The 22448-nt window shown below is 40.7% G+C and overlaps 1 protein-coding gene across 25 annotated transcripts in view; it reads left to right on the top strand.

Moving 5' to 3' along the window:
- AOPEP (aminopeptidase O (putative)) overlaps positions 1 to 22448 on the top strand; it is a 333589-nt gene that overhangs the window by 238849 nt on the left and 72292 nt on the right. For 14 of the 25 annotated variants that reach the window (XR_005656715.1, XR_005656716.1, XR_005656717.1 and 11 more), the window contains 2 exons: positions 16426 to 16488; positions 16900 to 16971. Coding sequence is in view for 11 of the 25 variants with exons in the window: in XM_039880464.1 (XP_039736398.1) it covers positions 16426 to 16488; positions 16900 to 16971 (135 nt within the window). In the remaining 14 variants the exon portion in view is untranslated. Of the gene's footprint in view, positions 1 to 6301; positions 8182 to 16425; positions 16607 to 16899; positions 16972 to 17486; positions 17587 to 22448 lie in introns of those variants that run through there. The other 11 variants (XR_005656719.1, XR_005656720.1, XR_005656723.1 and 8 more) reach the window with 4 other exon arrangements.

The following is a 22448-nucleotide window of genomic DNA, read 5'->3' as shown; positions in this document are numbered from 1 at the left end:
TTGGGCTAGTGCAGTAGCTAATTGGCCTTTTAGCCACCAAACTGTCCCCCTTTCCATCATCATCCACATCAGTATAAATGAACCTGTTGTAAACACAGCTAAGATCCATCCTCAGCAGAAACCTTTCCCCATTAGCGATACATTTAGAACAAACTTTGGCCTGCTTTTTCAGGCCGTCAGCAGAACTGCCCCAAGCTACCTTTTTAAACTTTATTTGCTACTACTCCTACCATAATTACCAGTCTCTAAATATTGGTGAGCTTTACCACTAGCCTTTCTTTGTGCATAACCTTTTCTCTTCCTTGGACTGCTTTCCTTTCTCTGCATTTAGCAAGTATCATAACTTGTCTTACGTTGTTGCTATTTATATTCGTCTCATACGTCCCCTCCCCCACCCCTGGAAACAAAGCTTCTATCTGACTCATCCTTATCTTACCTGCTGTGCTGTACTTGGTAGAGATGCTCAGGGGCTCACTGTCCAGTACAGTAGATACTAGCCACACGTTGTTAAGCACTTGAAAAATAATCTAGTGCACCTGGAGGGCTGAATTTTTAATTTAATTTAATCTAAATTTAAATTTAAAATCTAATAATCCAGTTATTATTTGGAGTAACTTAGGTATGTGAATGAATGAATCTACTTTTTCAGCATAAATTTTATGAAATCAGAATACAGACCAAGCATTTCTGATTAAAATTCAGCATCCAAATTTTGGACTGTAAAAACACATCAGATTTATAAGAGTTAGTACCAAAAAAAGAAGAATAAAAAAATAGCCCGTAGTTTACTTTGTTCTTTACCAGAAGTATCTCATTAATCATTTTTTAAATATTGCTCACATGTTGAAATAATATTTTAGATACTTCATAACCCAATGTATATATACCCAATAAAAAGAATTATTAAAATTAATTTTAGTTGCTATGTTTTACTTTTTAATATGGCAGCTCGAAAATTTTAAATGATAAATATGGCTTGCATATATTCCTACTGAATGATGCTGTTGTAAAGCTGTTAGTTGAATTAAAGTCTGAATGCATAATGCCTTAAATCCCTCACCTTATAGGCATTATTGAAATCACCTGTATTTTGTCAGATATATGGAGAAAGAGCTGACCAATCCATAGATGCCCTTCAGTCTTCTGTGACAGCACAGATGATCGTAATCCATCTATGGGAGAGCTGGTTCACAGAGGGCACTCGGAAGGGCAGGAACAAATTAGCCTCGCTTTGGGTCTTAATTTTCATTTTGAGGCGACCTGTTTCCCAAGGTACTAACAAGTCACCCACAGATGCCCAGGAAAATGCTCAGCAGCCATCAAATGGTAAAATCATAGGCAGCAGTGGCAGCAACAAGGGTAGAGACGGCGGGTAACAGCCGACCACATATAGTGTCCTGGAAATAGACAGAAATCCACTCACGCTCCCAGACTTGCTCCTGAATCCCAGAATTTAGAACAGCAGGTTATTGTGTCATCTTGGAAAATGTCACTTCTTTCCAAGCCAACACCTGCAAGTTGCCAAAGGCCACACAAGCAAATGATGGAAAACTTTTAACTCTTGTAGGGAAAATGCTGTAGTCACAAAATTGAGGAAACTTGACGTAAGAGACTTTCTGTCATTGGAACTCTTAGCACTGAGAAATCCAGGTGGTTTAATAGGGGAATAACTTGTAGACTTCTTTTTAGTACACATTATTTAGTATTACCAACATAATTCTAAGGCCCGTTAAGATGCTCAATCTCAGTGGTATCTATAAGAATTCTATATTTAATTGAGACTAGTTGTTTTGCAAATTCCAGAGAAATTATATTTTTAAATTATATGTGCTTTGAGATTCTTGGTGTTTTGGGTTTTCTGTTTTGTTTTTGTTTATTTTGTTGTTGTTTTTTTACGTTGATAAAAGCAGTTGTCATAATGTGCTGTGCTTTTGGGCTCCTAATAATTTTGCTGCCATTTTTGTCCATGGTCCATCATCCCAGAGAGATGTAGGTTACTGAAGGTCTGTACTGGGCGTTGTGTATGATTAGGGGCATCTTGTTTGACACTGTCCAAATGTATTGGCTTCTTCACAGCATAAGGAACCACGTTGAAACAGGAGACATTTTCCTTTGGTGTCCCACATGAAAACTCTGTGTCCTTCCTTCTTTTCTCTTTGTTCCAAAACCTGATTTCAGAAAGAATGAACTTGTTCTGCCCTGTGAGAAAGAAGGAAAAGGAAGCAAGAACCACGGCTTTGAAATGTGTTTTTGTCTCAGTCCAGTCGATGGAGACAGTTGGTAGTGGCCTGTGCAAACATGGGTTTTAATAAAGAGATAAGGCTGGGTACTTTCCAGAAGCATGGCTTTGCAGGCTTGGGTTAAAGGCCCTCAGGGCCACCTAGCCCAGTTATGGCAAGATCTGGTTATCAGAATCATCCAGAAACCTGTTTAAAATAACAGATCCTGGATTCAGCCCATACCTGCTGAAGATGGATCTCCGTAAGTAGGGCTGGGACCAGTATTCTGTCAAAAGAAGTTTCCTCCTTTTCTGAGTATAATTTAAACTTTTAGAGCCCCTCAATTTTATATTCTTCCTGAGGAAACCAAATATTTGGATTAGTGGTTTAGTTCATAGGTTCAACCAATATGGTAAGAGTCGTGCTGGGCAGTGGGCATACAAAGCCTTGCCCATGAGCTCATGGTCCTTGGGGACATCTACAAACCAACCTCTGTTCAAGGCGTGCACAAAGGGCCTCTGCCCGGAGTTGGGACCTGGGGGGAGACGTAGTGGTCAGCTTCCTGTATTTGCCATGCTCGGCAGAGCCGGAGACTGGGCGCATTAGAAGACAATGTGCTTGCAGGCTAGGGACCTGGCTGCACCCCACTCGGTCACACGCCAGCCAGCTCATTGTGCAAGGAAACCAGTGTGATTGTCCTCAAGGTGCAAAGTTCAGAGGGACACGTTCAGACATATGGGCATTACCTGTTTTTCAGGTTCATATATACTATGGCGGCCACACAGTGTCCCTTAAGTAAGGACATTGTAGCTCTTGTAAAGAGCTTATACTGTTTAATAAGCTCTTGCTGTAACAGCGCTTTATCTATTTTGTAGAGAGATCTTCAGAAAGAAGGAGCAACATAAACTCAAAGAATTAGGACACAGATGTCAGCTTTGGACTGTAAACTTTATGTCAGTAAAAAACATCTCATTCTACTTTTTAAGAGGAGCCGCCCCCATTCTCTCTTTTATTAGGCTGAAGACATACACTGGTAGACTCTTCATCAAGGCAGATTGCTCTCTATCTGCATTATGCTTTTGCCACACCTAGGGGGAATGGCACCCTGGGACTCAGCAGTGCAGTGAGCTATGCACGTAGGCGCAGGCACACATCGCTCAGCTGCTGGTGGTCAGGTCTGCACTCCAGGCTTTGGGTAGTGGCTCCAAACGTGGCCCTCCGCGATGCTCTTGGAGACTTTCGCCACATCTGCCACCCGAGCCCCTTTTGACAAGGAAAGCTATTAGGGACACTTGGCTGCTTTTAAAACATGGGGCTGCTTGTTTATGGAGAGCCATTATGTGTCATACAAAATAGGCATACAATATATTTAATATCTGTGTGATAAATGTTTCTTGGGCATGGCCTGTATTGCTTTATAGTTAAATAGTAGTCTTTTCTGGTGTTGCACGACTTTCAGTCTGCTTTAGAATCCTAGGTAGGAGTGAGTTTTGGAGAAGAATTTGTCCCTTCAGCAGTCGGGGAGCTGCAACACAGGGTGGGGTGGACTCATCTGCCCAAGATCACCGCCCTAGTTAGCAGCAGAGCTGGGGCTTTTATTCAAGACCCTCAGTCTTCAGTACATCCAACTAAGGCATTTTATGTTTTTAGCAAGTTTCTTTTTATTCCAAATAAGCTTGGTCCCATCCTTGCCTTAGTTTTTATAAGCCCTATGAAGAGATAATAAATGAATACAGCAGAGAGCCCTACGCAGTGATGATTCTTAATCTAATCAATGACTGCTCTTTTTCCTGAAACTGTTCTTTAATGAACAAAATAGTGCTTTGTGCACGCGGTAATGTGAACCTCACTTTCTAGGGCTTTTCATGAATATGTGTCATGGGAATACATGTCCTTCTTCCATTTAGGTATTTCTAAATGGTTGCCCTGTGTATCTGACGGAATATTTTGCATAGGAAACACTGGGCTTTATTGCATCAAATAGCTGGTATATTTTTTTGGTGTGAATGAATGTGAGCATGTGTAGAGATTCGTGTAGGTCTTTACCTTGGGAGAGATGCAGCTATTTCTCTCTTGAGATGGAAACTAAATTAGATAATAAATACCAGATCACCAAAACAGTAAAGGAGAAAAAGCAATTGGTTGAACAAAAAAGTTGTCCATGTACCTTCTAACGCATTTAAAGGATGTTTCTCATATCCTCTTGTTTGCTTTCAAAAGCAAACTCCAACTAGAGTCCCTGGCTTTTGCCCTCTTTTTGTCCCCTCTGCTGATCCAGAGCAGGAGAGTGTCAGGGGCACAGCCCGGTAGCAGCCAGCCAGCAAGTGTGTCACAGGTCAGGGTAACAGTCAGTGACTGTCAAACTGCCCAAGTCCAAATGAATGTTTGAAAAGGGCAGCATTCGTGTCACACGTGTATCTCTGTTTGGCTGTTGTCCACACTTTATTGGCACTCAGTAATGAGTGTGTTCAGCTCACTCAGCAGAAGACGCCATCTTTCCAGGGCAGTCCTCTGGCTTGAGCCTTTAGGAGTTCAGTGATCCTGTATAGTTATAAGCACCACCATCACACTCTAAGTGGGGTCTAAACAATTTGATGCATAAAATGCAAGGCTGCATGATTTTGAAGTTAATGAGCAAGAGTGGAGGCTAGGTGGAGTAGAGTCAATTGTGTTAAACCCACTTTGCTGTTTTCACAGGGCAGTGTGTAGTGAAGTACTTTTCTGCAAGCTTAATACTATATTGCAGCAATCCCCAACCTTTTTAGCACCAGGGACCAGTGCTCCTATGAGAATCGAATGCCTGATGATCCGAAGTGGAGCTGAGGCAGTGAAGCTAGTGCTAGGGAGTGCCTGCAAACACAGATAAAGCTTTGCTTGTTGGCCTGCTGCTCACCTCCTGCTGTACGACCTGGTTCCTAACGGGCCACTGATGGATGCCAGTCTGTGGCCTGGGAGTTGGGGACTCCTGTTGTATTGGATGAAGGAGGAATTGATACAGTAGATGAAGCTTTGGAGGCAGCCCTATACCACTAAGCTGTGTGGCCTTGGGCGAGCCACTTGCCTTCTCTGAGTCCTCACTGCCTCTTTGTGGGGTGAGGGGAGCTTGCCAGGGTAAAGACCAGACCAGCTTTGTACCTTATGTCACTACATGCTGTGCCTGGTACTTCACTGAGACCTGAGCTGCAGGTGTGCCTGAGCACCTCTGAGAGGAGGGAAGTCTGGATTTACTTTTCCTTTAAGTGTCTTCCTTTCCTCCTTAAGAACCTGGTGAATTGCCTTCAGACTGAAAACTTACCCTTAGTTTGGAGTGATATTGGAGAGTTTTCATATGTTTCACCTGGAGTTGTTTTTTACAAATGTACACTAACAAGAAACCCTGTTTGTGCGTTTCTTTTCTCTCCCACTGGAAAATTGCTATTTGAGAGATTATTGAGAGAGATCTTAAGTAATAATCAATCTGCAAGAGTATTTATGTTGGTTGATCATTGAAGAATAGGCCTGCTTGTAATTCAAATCAATTATTCACAGATATTAACCTGTCTGACCAGCAGGAGATGAAAAAAATTTCTCTAGGGTTGTTAACATCTTGAAATTCCTGCAAATCAATAAGAATTGCAGGTGACTTTTACCTTGGATAGTGGCATCTATTATTTCTAGGATCCATTTGGATACATAAAAATAAGTACTTGTTTTTGTCTGTTCCCTAAATGACCTTGGGGAAAAAAGCCCAGTGAGTTCTAGGTTGCCGTTTGAAGGAGGGGAAAACATGGGGGCCAAATGCTCCAGAAGGAGAACCTCATTTTTTATGCTGCTTTTATATTTCAATCATTAGAGTATTTGCTGCTTTAAAAAATAAAAACAAGCCAGTAATGAAATGTTTATGAGAAATCTCTACAGTGGTCACAGCATAGCTTGCAGCAGACTGGTGCCATGTTCTTTATATTGAAAAAGTAGAACCTATTTGGGGGGTGAGGTATAACAAGAAATGATCAAACCCAGATGCTTTTCTAAAATTATATTTTCAGTGCATTTATATGTCTGTTACAAAGTGTGCTACATGCTAAAAATATTTTCCTTTGTAGGTCGAGAGAAATTTCAAACCGCATTGAGGACTACATAGATCAGATGGTTTTCCTTAAGAGCGTTAAGGGGCATCCTGGTTGTTATTAGCCCTGACTTTCCAATATGACTTTATTTATGCCAAAAAGCTTCACAATCCAATTCCTCTTTATTTTCAGCAACTTTATTGGCATTAAAATGCATGGACGGGAGGCCAGAGTCAGTACGTTAGAAATGAGGACTAAGACTCCAGGGCGATGGGTGATAGTGGGATCGGACTGGAGAGAGCGCCTTCATCCCTGTGGCCCATTTCCCCGGGGAGAAGTCGCCTCCCATGTCTCCATCCTTCTCTCCGAGTGTTCTGTCTCCCTTTCTCTCTATGCTCTCTTCCTTTTTTCTCACTTGTGCATGCATCACTTTTCACTTTTCATTATTCCGTGCGGCCAAGCGAAGATTCGCTCTCTGACTCTTCTTGGTTGTATTTATTACAAAGTGGACTTTTCCTGAGTTCTCAATGGATCTCTTCTCCTCAAATTATATTTCTTCATCAATGACATTGATTTTGTAATTGAAGGATGTCTGTCTGGGTTTAGCAAAAATGCTTCTAGTGAATTAAGCTGTAAATGTGTCAATCCAAGAATGTACAGGTTGTATCGCTCTATTAAATTATATTTTTTATTTAATTCTTCCCTCTTCTTCCTTTCCCCCCAATATATTGGGTAAATTATTTTATGCATTAGAATATCTAGAATGAAAAAACTATCATTTTATCAAATAACATTGGTTTTAAATGCATGTAGCTACTATTAGGATTTTAGATGTGTTTGCATCTAGCGCATAATCATGCTGGTACCTTCAGAGAACAATGTAGAAATGCCAAATTTCATTTAATGATCTTTTTGTAACAATAGTGGGCTTATTTATTTGAGTGAATGGGACTGGAAAGGGAATAGTCTATAATAAGGCAGACATGAAAGAGAACTGCTTCCTTGTGTCTACCAGTCCTTTGGGCGGGGACGGGCACTTGTTGGCCGTGCCTCAGATGTGCCATATCTCTGCAGGCTCCATCCAACAGCATCATGTCTATGTGGTGGTCAGGCGAGGCTTTTTATTACGATGTCACAACCCAGTAATTTGAGACTTTTGAAAGTTTACTTAGGTTCAAAATACCATTTGGGCTTTTGTTTTGGAAGGAATGAGCATTTACTGGTGTACGCTGTGCCTCTGGCTTCAGGTGCTGTCTCCTTTCGTCCTCACCACAGCTCTGTGAAGCAGACAGCATTATCTCCATTTCATAGGCACAGAGAGGTTGTGTAACATGCTCAAGGTCATACGGCTTCTAGGTGGCAAGGACAGAGGGTGCCTAAGTCTGAGTTCTCATCACACATCGCTTTGTGCAGAGATAGGTCAGTCACATTCATTGGACAGCACTTAAAAACAACGGCAGCACATTTGGTTCTACAATAGCGTGATTTCCAATGCCCTGGAACCTCAAAGAGCAAGGCAGTGAAATAGAAACGCTCAAATAGCAGGCAACACTAAAACAGACCATAGTATTTACACTACAAGTTGAAATCCATAATTATAAAAACAGGAAGGAAGGACCAGAAGATTGTTAAGTTTAAGAGAAGCTAATATACCTAATGTTGATATGAATGTAAATTAACTGGGGGGATTCTTAAATTTGGCATGTTAAAAGGTGTTTATGTTGGGTCTAATAAAGCACTAATGTTCTGGGTTCTTTTCCATCTCTCACACTACTGAGCACAAAAGTGTGTTGTGTGCAGAATGGCTGGGTTTATCCCTGGTAGAAAGAAGTTATGTTTGGTATCTAAAGAACAATAAGAGTTTTGCTGCTTGGCTGATCAATGCTGGATCAAGTTCACATTCCCGGCTCCTACTCTCCCACCTACACATGTGGGGGGGCGTGAGGCTGGCGAGGGGGTGAAGTGAAAGCAGAGCAAGGAGGAGGACAGATCCTTTCACAAACGAGGAGGGATGGGGGAGGAGGAGAGAGAGAGAGAAGTGTGTGGGAGGGGGCTGTTCTAATATGGAGACAGCTGGGCCTGGGTAGCCTTAAACATGGATTTAATCCACTCCTGGGGGAAACATCCTACAAAAGGTAAAGAGATTAACAGCCAATCAGTTCTGGCCCTTCCCATTGTTTACCTGGAATACCTTGTATGGATCTAAATGTTTGGTGAACAAACATTCTGGAAAATAGCTTTCTCATATATCATTTATATTTGAGACAGCCACCCCACCCCTAACTGTGATAGATTTTACTTTCATTATTCTCTGTGTGTGTGTGTGTGATCTTACTTCTGAATAGAGGTAGAATGATTCAGACCCATTCTTCTTACTTGCCGATTGTGACTAAATTGTGTACCTTTGGGAGGCCAGATGACGGGCAACCCAGTCTGAGTGCCAAAGTTTTTAAAAATAGACATTCTGGAAAAAGAAAACTAGACATGCCAAGGGTCACAGACTCTTGATGCCTAACCTCCTTGAACGGCACTGTGGAGCACAGGTTCTCTATGTGCATAGACTCACAGATACCATACCCATTCCATTTTACAGAATAACTGAAGGGACCCAGACATATGTGTTTGCTTTTCAAGCTCATGAAATGTCAACATATATGTTTGTGCTTCTAGTTAATTAGTAATATCTTTTGTAAGGTATTTCTAGATTAGTTTTCCTATAGCATCAATGTAGTGTGTCTTTTCTAAACAAGGAAGCCCATTTTGTGAGAACACGGTGCCCAAGACTCAAAGGACGTTCAACCTGGGTTGCTTCCTGTTTGCAACAGTAGCTTTTATACACAGCGCAAAGGGTCTTTTGCATTGGTACACACTGTCCCCTAATCCTAGCCATCAATCTTCCAAATGCAAATGTTTGTTTCCAGGGAATAAATGGCAGACATCGACATAATCAGAACATTGTTTGCAAGGGATAAGTGGGCAATACTACCTCATGTATACAGCCTTCCAGGTCAGCACTAAATTTAGGTTCCCTGAAGACAAGGATCTATGCTCTTTTCACTCAGGACCCAGAATCTTATTAACCATGAACATGGAAAAAACTCCCAAAAGTCAAATATCCATTCTTACCTCCCTTTTGGGTGATGTTGAGATCTTCTACTTCTTTTTAAGCACGCACATGTGTGCTTAACTAATCTTGCGAAGAAGTTTAGGCCTAAGTGTAAGGTATAAAAAATGCTGTCTTAGGTCAGCCTGACAGCCCAGCCCACCCAGCATTGTGTCTCCTATCTGCCCGAAGGCACTTAGTGTAATAGAACATAAGAGGTGGCTGTCCTTTGTGGCAGTAACCTTGAAATTTCGATGTCTCCCAAACATCTGAAATTTTTCATAGTAACTTTTTAGAGATGGATCATCATTAAAATGATCTAAACCAGTAGTTCTCAATACTGGCTGCAAAATGGAATCCCTGGGGAGTGGGGAGTTGGGTTGGGAGAGGGTTTGAAAAAATGACTGATGTCTGGGTCTCACTCTCAGAGATGAGACTCTAAGTGGTCTGGAGTGCCACCTGGGCATTGGGATTTATAAATCCCCCTGGTGATTCTAATAAGCAGTCAGGGGCAGGAATCACTGATCTGCAGCCACTCTTATATAATTTTATATTTCACCTGTGAACCTCTTTAAGTTTATAGTGTCCACGAATCTTAATCTCCTGTAAAGAATTGCAGACATACCGGTGTTGAGGGGGATATACTGACATCTCTTTTCTAAAATGGCTGTTTCAATAGACTTTTGTGGTATGGGATTATATTTTATGGGCTTTGTTTTGATCTGAGGTTGAGCTGATCTACATAATAAACAAATATTTAAAAGCAAGATGGTCATGCTAGATGTTCCCTAAGCTCTGGCGCTAGAGTAGAAAGAGCACTACGTTTTCAGCCAGGACATGTAAGTGATAATATGAAGTCCTAAAGGTACTAAAATTTCCTGAGACTCAGTCTCTTCATCCTGAAGATGCAACCATGTGAGACATAAGTAGAACAGTTTGTATGTGGAAGTGCTTTGTAAACTGTTCAGTCCTGTACAGAATTGGCCACTCTGGTTCTTTCTATCTGTTCTGAGGTTCCATGGTCTCAGATATATGTAGTACTTAAGTACTTTTTTTGTCTTTAGGTCACTTCCCTTCATATTCTATGATGTTGTTTGCCTCTTAGTTCCAGGAGTCTTGAATTTGATAAATAACAACTGCCTCCTCTTGTAAGAACATCACATATGTCATTTGATCTTCACAACTCTATGAGAAAGGAGGCCCAGAAAGCAAATATATGGGAGAGCCTGGATTTAAACCCAGACAGGCTGTGTGTGTGCTCCTTATACTGTGTCTCACTACCGCCTGGTCATACTGTCTTGAGGACAGGGATGGTGCCTTATTCATCTTTGTGTTCACAAAGTTGAGTGCTCTGTTTTGCAGAGGGCACTCAGTATGTTTGTTAAGTGAATAACCCATCTATATGTCCAATTTACATTCCTCTTCCTGCAATCTAAGCCCATTTTCTCTGGTTTTGATATCAAAAAGAGATAAAATACTTGGTTAACATTTTTGTATAGTATTATATTTTATTAAATAGTTCTTGTTCTTGAATTTTATAAGTAGAGTATAATCATATGTCCTTACCTTCTACACTTCATCTCTAAATGTTGTTAATGGAGAGATTTATTAGAACCAGAAAATTTTTCTAGACTTTCTACCACTAAAAAAGAAAAAGAAAGTGAAAGAAAGAAAAAATAAACCCAGTATATTTTATTTATTCATACTTCTCTTTATCCAAAATGGACTTAAGGCAGCTTCCAAAGCAAAATCTAGCATAAAATAAGAAAAATGAAGCAATGTGAAAATAATGGTAGGAAATAAGTTGGGGGCAGGAATTAAATTAGCACGTAATATGCACCCCCTAAAGTTCCTGTGCTTGGCTTAAAGTAGGGTAACAGAGCTTTCTAAAAGAGAGGAAAGGGAACATTCTCAGGGTCCATGAGGTAAAATAAACCAGTTGCTTAAGTCCAACTATTGCTGATGCTGATACCAGGGAGAAGTTTGTCCTGTGTGTCCTCACAGAAAACTACTATTTAATGTAATAAACAACCCTCTAAAACCATCCTTACAGTAAACATTGTGATGGATTTTATGGGGCCGTTTCTTATAAGGCTCTGCTATAAAGGTTGATGGCTCCTTACTAGAATATAATGCATTAAAAGGAATTTCATAGAGCACCAGTAAGACGCAGTGCAGCGCCAGCTGTATCGTGGTCTGCCCTGATCAGAGAAGATCTCAGGTAGGAGTTTGGGCATCAGAAAAAACCTGTGAACCTCCTGACAACTGATGTGTGTGAGGAATGATGGGGGGGACAGCATGTGATGTAGCCGTGTTTTTCTGTAGGGGGCTAATAGCTGACAGCTTATGTTTCATCAGGTTCTAAGGGCGGAGGGGTCAAGATATGAAAGAACTGAGCATGCTCCCTCGGACAAGTTCTGTCTAAGGTTTTGAGCAACAGTGAGCTCAGGGTTATGGTTACTGAGAGAAAGAGGTTCGGTTAGCCAGGTCAATGCAGAGCAAAAGTGGGATGGATTTCCTTTTTAGAAAACCGTGTTTTATAAGGACTTCCACTAAGAGGTCCATTTAACAGGGCCAAAATCCTCTTCAGAAAGAAGTTAGGTTTTCATTCTAACACAGAGGCAACATGGGCAGTAATATAAATTATACACAATTTTTCTAAAATCAGCTAAAAAATAGCATAAAGGAATGTTACATTTAAAAAAACGATAGAGCAAAACTTAAAGTCATTAATGTTTGATAGCTTTGCCCCTAATCTTTACTTGTTATTATTTGCAACTTAAATTAACCTTGAGTTTATTTCCAGACCTGTATAGACTCTTACTTTGTAATTCACCCCAAATACATGTTGGCTATAGAGCCCTTCTGAAGCCAGCCAAAGCTTCAGGACCTCTCTACCTTGTTTGGTATTAAAAGGTCTTTTGACTTCTTAGAGTGGACAGTGCCCAAGGGTGTGTCCTTTGCCATCTGATGTAGTTTGGTCTAATGAAAGGGCTCCCCTTGTCTGCCCTTCTGGCCTTCTGATTGACTAGTAAGGTATGCTGATGCTTTTCATTCTGTCTATTGTACCTCATCACGAGGCAGAAGCACACATCCATATAAACAATATGAAATTGGTGTCACTATCATTTTCCAATGAAAGAAGTCATTTCTTCTCTAAAACAAATCAGAAGAAAACAGAAAAAAGTTTTCCCTCCGAAAGTAATCTCCAGCCGCTAGGTTAAGTAATGCTTTTATTTCAGAGCAATGGCATTTTCCTCAGCCTCTGAAAATTGTCTTCAGCTATTACAAACTGCTTTGACAAGAAAGTTTCTTAGAACAGCTTCCTTTCAAAACTTGCATCTCTACTGGACAAAGCATTTTTATAGACATAATTCAAATAGAAAACATCTGTTTTTGAAAGATAGCTTTCAAGTGCTTTCACCACATTCTCAAAGGTAGTTATTAGAGTATCCATCCTTGACTACAGAATTCCAGTTTTTAAAAAGTCACCTTCCTCCAGTTTCCCCACACCCTATCTTCACTGGGGTCAGCCCCTGAAGAAAGGGAGATTCAGGTAGACAAAAAGAAGAAATATTTTGAGGTTATTATATTGAGTACAGCAAGAATTAATATTTTTCCAGTGTCATGCAATATGTTAAATTTTTATTCTGTTACATTCAGCTCCTAACACCAATTTGGAATATAATTTTAGTGATTACTATATGAGGGAATTAGGAACCTTTATTTCTCAGTTCCTTTTTTTTTTCTAAAAAATGTCATTTGAGAAGTATGCTAGCAATAACTGATGTCCCATGGTCTCTTTCAAAAATTGCATAATTCTCTGCTCTTTATTAATTAAGATTTTTTAGTGGAGAAACTAACAGTTAATTAGAAAGATCTTCATCTTAAGACTCCCCTCCTTGAAATTTTACATGCCTTTCATTCAGTCCTTTGTTTCTTTCCCTTTATATTTAGTCACTTAACATATTTATTGAGCATTTACTATGTGCCAGGTCGTACTTTTAGTGATTGGACAAAAATCAAGAACAAAAGACAGAATCTCTTTCTTCCTGGATCTTAAAGTCCAGTCAGGAAAATAGACATTCAAAAAATTAATTTAAAAAATAGCTATGAGAAGTGTACAACACAAAGAGTGAACCCTCATGTAAACTATGGATTTTGATTAATAATAGTGTATCAAATATTGGTTCATAAGTTGTAACAAATGCCCCACAGGAATGCAAGATGTTAATAATAAAGGAAACTGTGTGTTATGTTGGCATATCAGAACTCTGCCTTCAGTGCAAATTTTTTTAACTGCTGTAAAAGCTAAAGTCTCTTCATTAAAAATAAAAATGTTAAATAGCTATAAAAGATAAGCACTTTGTAGGAAATAAACAGGATGCTATTAGAAAGAATAGTGGAGTGACATAATTTGGATCAGGGAGTAAAGAAAGTGTTGTTTAAGCCCAGACCTAGAGAAGCAGGAGCCTACTAGGCAAAGAAGAGAAGGAAACACATTCTCAGTAAAGCAAAGTGATATGTGAACTACCTTTGCAAATATTGTTCTGGTTTCTCTGTAGAGGATGGATTGTGGGAGTGGGGTTGAGAGGCAAGAGTATAAAAGAGACAAGTTAGGAGGCACTTAGAATGGACCACTGCTTCCCCTCCCGACTCCGAGTACTAGAAGAGCAGAGTGACAGTGGGATGTTTCCTTGCCTCAGTTTATGCCAGAAACAATTAGGTTCTCATGGGTTGGGTGCTAGGAAAAAAGGAGTCTGTCAATGGCAGCAAGAAAGTGTTCCCAGGTCTCAATTCCCAAGATCTTTCCAGTGGCTCAGTGGGATTTATAGAATGAGGAACAATCGCTTGTGTGTTTGTGTGTGTGTCTGCAACCAGGTGAGAATTATAAGGGGCGAGGAAAGCCTTTAAGTACTAACTACCCAGCTGTAACAACAGATTTTCATAGAAGTCTAAGATTTAATTTGTAGTAGTTATCTTTATTCCTGCTACTGGATTTTTTGAAATTTATTTATTTATTTTTTTTTTGTTTGTTTCTTTAAAGACTACATGTTTTAAAATTGTTGCTAAATCAACAAAGAGGACACTTAAGTAAAGTCCATTTAGGCAGGGCACTGGTTTAGTACATCAGTATTGAACTGTTTGTTTCGGAGTTCTTAGGGATGGTGAAGTTTCAGGGAAAACAATTTTAGTGGATATGTCAGCCTGTAATAGATTTCTTTTGAATCCGAAACTGCTTTTTTATTATTAAAATTATTGGGGTGACATCGGTTAATAAAATCATATAGGTTTCAAGTGTACAACTCAATAACACATCACATGCATATTGCACTCTGTGTTCACCACCCAAAGTTAAATTTCCTTCGATTATTAGTAACATGGAAGTTGTTTTATTTCCTTTTAAAATTAATCTGCTCTGCAATTACATAATCCAGTTCATCATTTGTCTGTTTTACCTGCTTATGTGTATGTGCACTAGATATTTGTAAGTCAGTAACTATTTTTATGCATTTCTTTTACGGTAGAAAAATTGTATATGATGTTTGTACATTATATATAAGAACTTCTGATAACATTGAAAAATCCTTAGCAAAGGAGAATGCATTTTGTAGCACTTAGCTAATAAGGATACAAAATGGTTAATATATCTAACTATAGTTTTGTATTCCTGGAAACATTAAGAATTCCCAATTTGAGCAGACCTGTTGTTTATTTTAGGAAATAGAAGTGCATCATCAATGTAATTTTAAGTAGCTCAGTTGTGAATATGGGATGAAGGGATAAAATAAAGTTTTCCACTGTGATGTCTCCATTAAGAAGCTCCTCTTTGTGTAAAATACTCCATGGCAAAGTTGCTTCTATTTAAAGTAGTGAGTTTGATCTTGGCTTTGATCTAAAGCTTTTGATCTTGAAAGAAGGATGGAGTAGCAATAAAGAGAGGGCAAGGCAGATTTTCTTTAAAGAAATGTGATAAAGTTAAAGGAATGGTCAAGATTAGCGAACACGAGTGCGACCCGACTCCTTCCTAAGCGCTCACGCCGGAATCTGTTTCAGCCAATTTCTGATGCGGATGGGAAGGAAAGCCTTTTGGGAGTCGGCAGAAAACCTTGGGGCATCATACACTTTTATAAACTAGTTGGAAACTTTCCCCCTAATTATGAAGACATTGCCCCCCTTTTAAATTCTCCCCAGTCGCTCTGAGGGAACTACGGGCCGGGCGAGTGCGGCGCTGACTGTGCTTAGCCAGAGCGCATTCGCTCCCGCGACTCGCGGGTAGAGCGCGGGCTCGCCCTATAACGCGCTCCCGGCTTCTACCCCAAAGAGGTCACCTGCCACCGCCCAGGAGGCCGGAGGGGCCATTGAGAAACAGCTACTTAAACATTTCATCCGCTCCCAGAGAAAACTCCATTAGGAAAGTTCCTTTCCCTCCGCGAAGGCTATCTGGACACTTAGGCTTCTGACCCGAGAAGCGAGTTCAGGCTGGCCGCGGAGGTGAGGTCGCTTTTCGTGCTAAACCCTTTTGCTCGCGGGCGAGCAGCACTTCAGCTCCCAAGGCGGCCAAGAAGCGCTTTCGCGAGTACCCAAGGGCTTGCGGAGGTGAGGACTAGAAAGGTAAGGCGTGCGCGCCGGGGTCGGTCCGCGTATTGGAGCGCGGGCGCGGGCCGGACCCGGGAGAGGACGAAAGATGTTCGCAAAGAGAACAATAAAATCGCGGGCGCGCTGGCGGGGGCGGGGGCGACCTGCGGCGAGCGCGGCGCCTATACCTTTAAGGCAGGCCCCGCCCCGCCTAGCGCCCGCCCGCCGCCCGCGCCGCCGCCTCGGCCCCGCGCCGCCCGCCGCCTGCGCTGCGCCTTAGGTGTTGCGGGCCCCAAGTGCCCGCTGCTCTCTGCCCGGTCGGCCGGGTGGCGGCCCCCGGGCGCTGGCTCCAGCGCCCCAACTCCCACTCTCACCTACGGCAGGCGAGGTACAGGGTCAGCGCGCAGAGGTGGTGAGGCGCAGGGGAGGGGGCTGGGGCGGCTCCCGGGATAAACTTGACTGTCCCCTTCCCCCGCAGCCGCTGCAGACTGAGCGCCAGGCCGGGGCGGAGTGCGTGCTCGTGCGGCAAGTGGGCGTAGAGGTGAGCGCGAGCGGCGTGGTTCCTGCGGTCCCCTCCCTCCTGGGGCAGTGGGTCCCGCGCCTCATCCCATCCGCGGAGCCCCGGGCGCCCTGTGAGCGCCAGCGCGTGCCAGCAGTGGGTAAGCTGGCCCGGGTTTGGGGGCTCCGATGCGCACTGGAGCGGGGGCGGCAACCTGGACCCAAGATGGGAGGGAGCGGCCCGGCAAAGGTCACAGCCTGGGCGCACCGCAGCCCCGCGCACCCCCCAGCCCCGCGCACCGAGGCAGCCTCGCGAGCCCGGACTGGCGCCTGTGGCTTCTCCAGGTGAAGCCAGAAAGGTTGCGTCGCGAGGCCGTTGAGCGCTTCTCACGCCGAGGGTGGCCCTTTGGACCTCTGGTCTTATTTAAAATGCTGTGTGGTTTTTGAACTTCAGGTCGCGAAATGGAATCGAATGAACCGGAGACCTCGAAAACGGAAACGAAAGGAGAAAGAAGTGTTGGAAAAGGTAGGGGTCCCCGAAAGAGAGCACTGGGTGGAGTTCTCGAAAAATCTCCCTATCTGCCCCTGAGGACTTGGTCACAGCTGTAGAGTAGCATTCTTTAAAAAGTTTTAATTAGATATACAGCAAATCGTAAATTTACGTGGATAGTTCTATAGAAATATTGGCTGGCAATCCTAATGAGTAACAACATATTATGTTCTTAGGAAGTAATTATGACCCGGGGTCGAGATTCGTTTCATGATCGATAAGAAGAGCTGTAGGATGTAAGCGGGTTCCATTATATTAGGCCAGAGTATTTATTATGGCAATGTTAATGTGCCCCTAAAAAAGGGGAGCTTCTGAATAAATCACCCAGTATCGGGTATCTTTGTTTGGTTGTGACAGATACAATAGCACACTCACTCATTTAGACTTTAATCTCAAAAATGGAGAAGCTGAAAAAAGTAGATTACTTTGAAATGCTAGGAGGGATTTTATCTACTGTAGAACAACTGAGAAATTTGTTTTCTGAAATTTAGAGTTTCAGTGCATTACTTTGCAGAAGTTTGGACTACCTATTTTCTTCTGAAATTGTCTTAAGTTAAAACTTGATGTGTCATTGTAATATTGTGAAATAAGGTAAGTAGTCTGATGTTTTCTGAATAACTTATTGAAAACTCTTAAAAGTGAATAGTGTTTTTACAGTGTTACAGCAGATAAGATTTTTGTTGCTTTAAAAATTACTTTACTGTTTTTTGATTCTTGATAGCACCAAGGGATTAAAATAGCGGTGTGTTGTTTTTCTGCTGCTAGAATGTATGATGAATCACTCCTGTTTCTGAAGCCAAATTCTTGCTGATAGCATTGCTGCCAACTTGTGTGATGTGTTGCCTTAGTATGGGCATTGCAGCGTCCGAGAATGTGCACAAAGCACATCATAATGAAGGTGATACCAAAGTTCCAGAGTGCATCTAAGGATACCAAGGGCGGCTTCTAAGAGAATTGGAAAAGAAACTGGCTAGGAGTATAGCCATTTGTAGCTAGACATTCCGTATGTGGAAAGTAGTACCCCAGCTTTTCCCTGTTTAAAAAAAGTCATATATGTCACTTTGGTTAAACAGTAGTAATAGAAGAAGTCAGTTTGAACAGATTTGAGTTTTCTGACCATACCTCAGCATGTTATGGTAGGTCATGTTTGTTTAACTTTTATGGTCTAGGTGTTTTTAAAAATGTTTGTGAGGTGATAAAGGAGATCAATCATAAAATGTCCAAAAAAGGAAAAAGAATTATGGCTTGCTTAGTATTTAAAATATTTTCTAGCTATTTTTTAAACTGAAAATAAGATTATCCAAGCACACAGTGTATCATTGCATTAAAGAAGCGGAAGCTGTCATCTTTGTGGATTACTAGGTACCATCACTACCAAAATCTGAACTTGAAGTAACCATGTTTGTGACACCCGTGGTCTGATCACTACTTTCTGAGTCTGAGAAGAGATGGGTGGGGGACTGAGGATTTTACTTCCCAAGCAAAAGGGAGCCCTTCCCTGAGCCTTTTCCTTGAGAGACTGTTGTGTTAAAGCTTATGAGGAAGACACACATTTGCCTTTTCTTTTTTTGAAAATGTGGGCAGCAGTCTTAAAGAGGATATGAAAATGAAGTAGGTTGGGACCAACGTGCTGAAAAGAACTTCCTTTCAAGGAATGAAGCTTAAACCTAACCAGCTTTGAGGGTGGAGGTAGAGAGGGCCAGAAGATGGGGACTTTAAGAGAATATTGATAATTACCAATGTCTCTAGTCTTCCCTCCTGACTCTGTGCAGCAGCCAAGCCCCTTGCCTACTGTTTGCCTCTGCCATGCCTAGGAGAGCGTTTGGAGCTCACTGAGGCAAAGCATGCGATATTTTCAAGGGCAAGATTGAAAAGGAGTGCGATCAGCGACCAAGAGCGTTAGAACAAGTTCCGAAAGGCACAGAAGCTATCCTGCAGCTGGTAGCCAAGGCGCATCCCCTGATTGCTCCAAGTGTCTATTCCAAAATATAGATTGAATTTTCTGTGGTGATAAGTATTCAGACCGAGGTTATGTCTTAACCTTTTGCTAGGATTTGAACCTGTTATTAGTAGGTATCTAGGTAATTAACTTACTGTTCCATTTAATATGTTCTTTAAATGTCTGCCCCAAATAGAAGCAGATTAGTCCGTTTTGCCTTTTTGGTGCATCCACTGTATTTTTTTGTACAACATTAAAACTGACCTTTTCTGCTGATATTCATTTTATATTGCTGTAAGATAAGAGACTGGGTTTGAGATATTTCTGATAGGTGTACATTGTAAATCTAGCTGTTTCCTTTAATTGCCTGCTTTGTGTCTTTGCCCTGTTTCCCTTCATGCTGTCCTATCCTGCATCCCCCAGTCTCTGCATCTTCAGTTCTCAGGCAGGATTCAGCCTAGCCGAATGAACTTGGTTAACTAGTCTGTATTTAACTCTGCTAGGGTAATATTTTTCCTCCGATTTTTACTGACTTGTGGAAAGCAGGCTTCTGCCTAAGGAAGGAAAACAAAGCAGTGGTGCAAGGCCAGGGTCTGGAACAGGCATTGGATGAGCAGTTACACGTGAAGAATGTAATCTTACAGGAGATATTGGTATTTGCTCTTAAAGGAGATCCCGAAAGAGCTAAGTGGTAGGCACAGCCTGATGTAACTTGAAATACTGTACTAGTTGAGTTTTTCAGTGAACTCATAAAGGGAAGCAAAACAAACTTACCCTGTGCTCAGCTGTGGGTTAAAATAACGAATAATGAAATAAAGTAAACTGGGTGAGTGAGAGGTACCACCCAGAGGAATGATTTAAAATGCTCTTCTGGCCTTTTCTGGCCTGTTGTGTTGTGTTGTGTTGTGTTGTGTTGTGTTGTGTTGTGTTGTGTCGTGTCATGTCATGTCATGTCATGTCATGTCATGTCATGTCATTCCTGCCCACCCACCAGATAGCTCTCCTGTCTTTCAGTGCCGTTTAACAGATTTTCATATCTTTCTGAAGATACAGCATTCTCTTATGTATTTTCTATTTTCTGTGATGTTTATTTCCATTTTATTTTCGTATTTTAGCCCTTTTCCACTGTTATAACTGATTTTCTAATACTTTTTTTCCCCTTTATTTTAAATGACAAGACTCACCTCTTTTCTGGTTCTCAGGTACTTTCTCTTTATATTCAATTCCTTTTATTTAGTTTGAACAATTTGTGCAACAGAAAGGCAAGGGGAACATGAACAACTACACAAAGAACAATTAGGATGAATGGATCAGCCTGTTCTGCAAGGGCTGGTTAAACAATGAGGATTGCAACAGTGAGTTGTATAATGTGTGCTTTTTAAAATAATGTTAATAGATTTTACTAAGTGGCTGTTGGTTTTGGAAGAACACACAATTTTTTTTTGCCTTTTAACCAAAGAGAAATACAAATTATCCATCGCATTCAAAGATTAAGGAATAATATTTTCTATAAATATATGCATTTAAAGTAGTATAAAGTTTTTATTGTATCAGTATTCTGAGGACTAGGGATATACTGTAGATTAATATTTTACGAAATCATATATCTGAGGAAAATATATGAATGACGTATGATTCTTTTAGAGGAAGAAAAATCCCAATTTTCAGATTCAGAAGAAGCACTCTTTCTACTTTATGTATATCTAATAATATTTGGAGAACAAATTTTAAAATACTCATTTCTGGTCATCGATAAGTATATATGATGATGATATCAGAAGTAGTCACTGGTGTATTTTCAAAACATTGACAATTCAGCAATACTAAGGTTGGCCGTGTTATTAATAAGTGTTCCTTTACGTGTTTCAAAGTTAGTGGTCTTGGCGCGGGTGAGGTTTTCTGGCCTCTGTTTCGGTTAGTCATAAGGAGCACTACCTGCAAGTGGTTTCCAGCAAAAGCACTCTTGAAGCTGACTTTAATTATTATTTTCTGCCAGAATCTGAAAAACCGTACTCTTGAGTATAAAATTGTTTAAAATTTGGTGAAGTTTTCCTTGATATAGCGAGTGAAACGTAAAAATTTAGAAAGATAGTTCTGAAAAAGTGGGCTTTGTAGTATTTAGCAGCCATTTTCGTTGGAGCCAGATGATAAATTCTGTTTTCTGAGTCTTTGAGAAAAAATATGCTGAAACTATTTTCTTTGTGCTAATATCCTTCCTAAATTCTGAAGTATTTTCACTCAATTTTTATTTTATTTGTTCTTTTCACACACTTGATTCTGAACTGAGATCAATAATACTCTTAGTATAAATAATAGCTCACAGATTATTAAAATTATGTCTAAAGCCCAACTTTGTGCATTTTGCCACATTTATTTCTCCTTTAAAAATTTTATACATTCCAGGAGAATGCTTTTATCACAATTCTAATATTGAAATATTCAATATGATAAAGGTAGCTACAAATTTTAAACTATTTAACAGTGATTTAGGTACAAATTTTAAACTATTTAACAAAGTGCTTTACTGTTGTTTGTCTTTGTGGCAAAGGTGTGTTTTATATTTGGTTTACAATTTCTGGAAAAAACGGTATTTAAGACTATTAAAAATTATCTGGCTCTTTTTTGGACCCAAAACTGCAGCTGGGGACTGTGTTGGGCTTGACTCCTGAGCCGTCAGACTGCAAAGTTTGGTAAAATGGCACACTATGAATTTAGGGAGTGCTGAACCAAGGGTGCCGTCACCTTACAGGAACTACCCCATGGGCAGCCACTGTTATGCAACTCAGGGAGCATTTGTGTTGAGTGGTTTCCCAGGCATTGGTGCTCTTGCCTTTTTTCAAAAGTACTCTTGCCCTGTGAGAATTCATAACTAGCCTACATTTATATAGCTGTAATCTCTTACAATAGCTTCATTGATACTTGATCTCCATAGAAAAGCTTTATGGATTCTAATGAGTCAGAGCTCTTGAGGCACCAGCCACCCTCGCTTCTTGCTCCCTCCCTATCTGTGAGTGGCTTTGTGTCCTGAGTTGTACTGATTGTGCCTTTGGATGACAACTTAACTTGAGTGATGGGGGAAGGCAGAGTAATTTATTAAAAGTAATTACAAAGAAACCAAACAAAAGGAGTAATTACAGTGCTGTTAATATGCAATTCGTTATTTTATTGCTGAAATATTTGGAACTTGGTCTTATGAGTGGGTCTCCCTTTTTGCCCTGTAAACCCCTAGCAAATGCATAATTTATTCAATTCCCTATATCCAGGTCTCAAGTTAGATCCGGTTTCACAAGATCTTGGTCTTTTTTTTTCCCCCCCACCTTTTTTTTTTTTAAAGCTGGACCTAGGAAAAATTGCTTATAAAATGTGTTTTTGGTAGCCTTGGAAGGAAATCTGATCTGTATAATTTTTATCATTAAATTTTCATCTGTACATTTGTTTTTTTTAAAAAAAAAATGTAGTTTAAAGAAATAGTCTGAAAATTCTGAGTGTACTAAAATTTTTTCCCGTTTTCAAC

The sequence above is a fragment of the Pteropus medius genome, unplaced genomic scaffold, assembly GCF_902729225.1.
Source record: "Pteropus medius unplaced genomic scaffold, Ma_sr-lr_union100, whole genome shotgun sequence".
Lineage (NCBI taxonomy): Eukaryota > Metazoa > Chordata > Mammalia > Chiroptera > Pteropodidae > Pteropus > Pteropus medius.
Note: the sequence above shows the minus strand (reverse complement) of the source record. Positions and strands in the feature narration are given on the sequence as shown.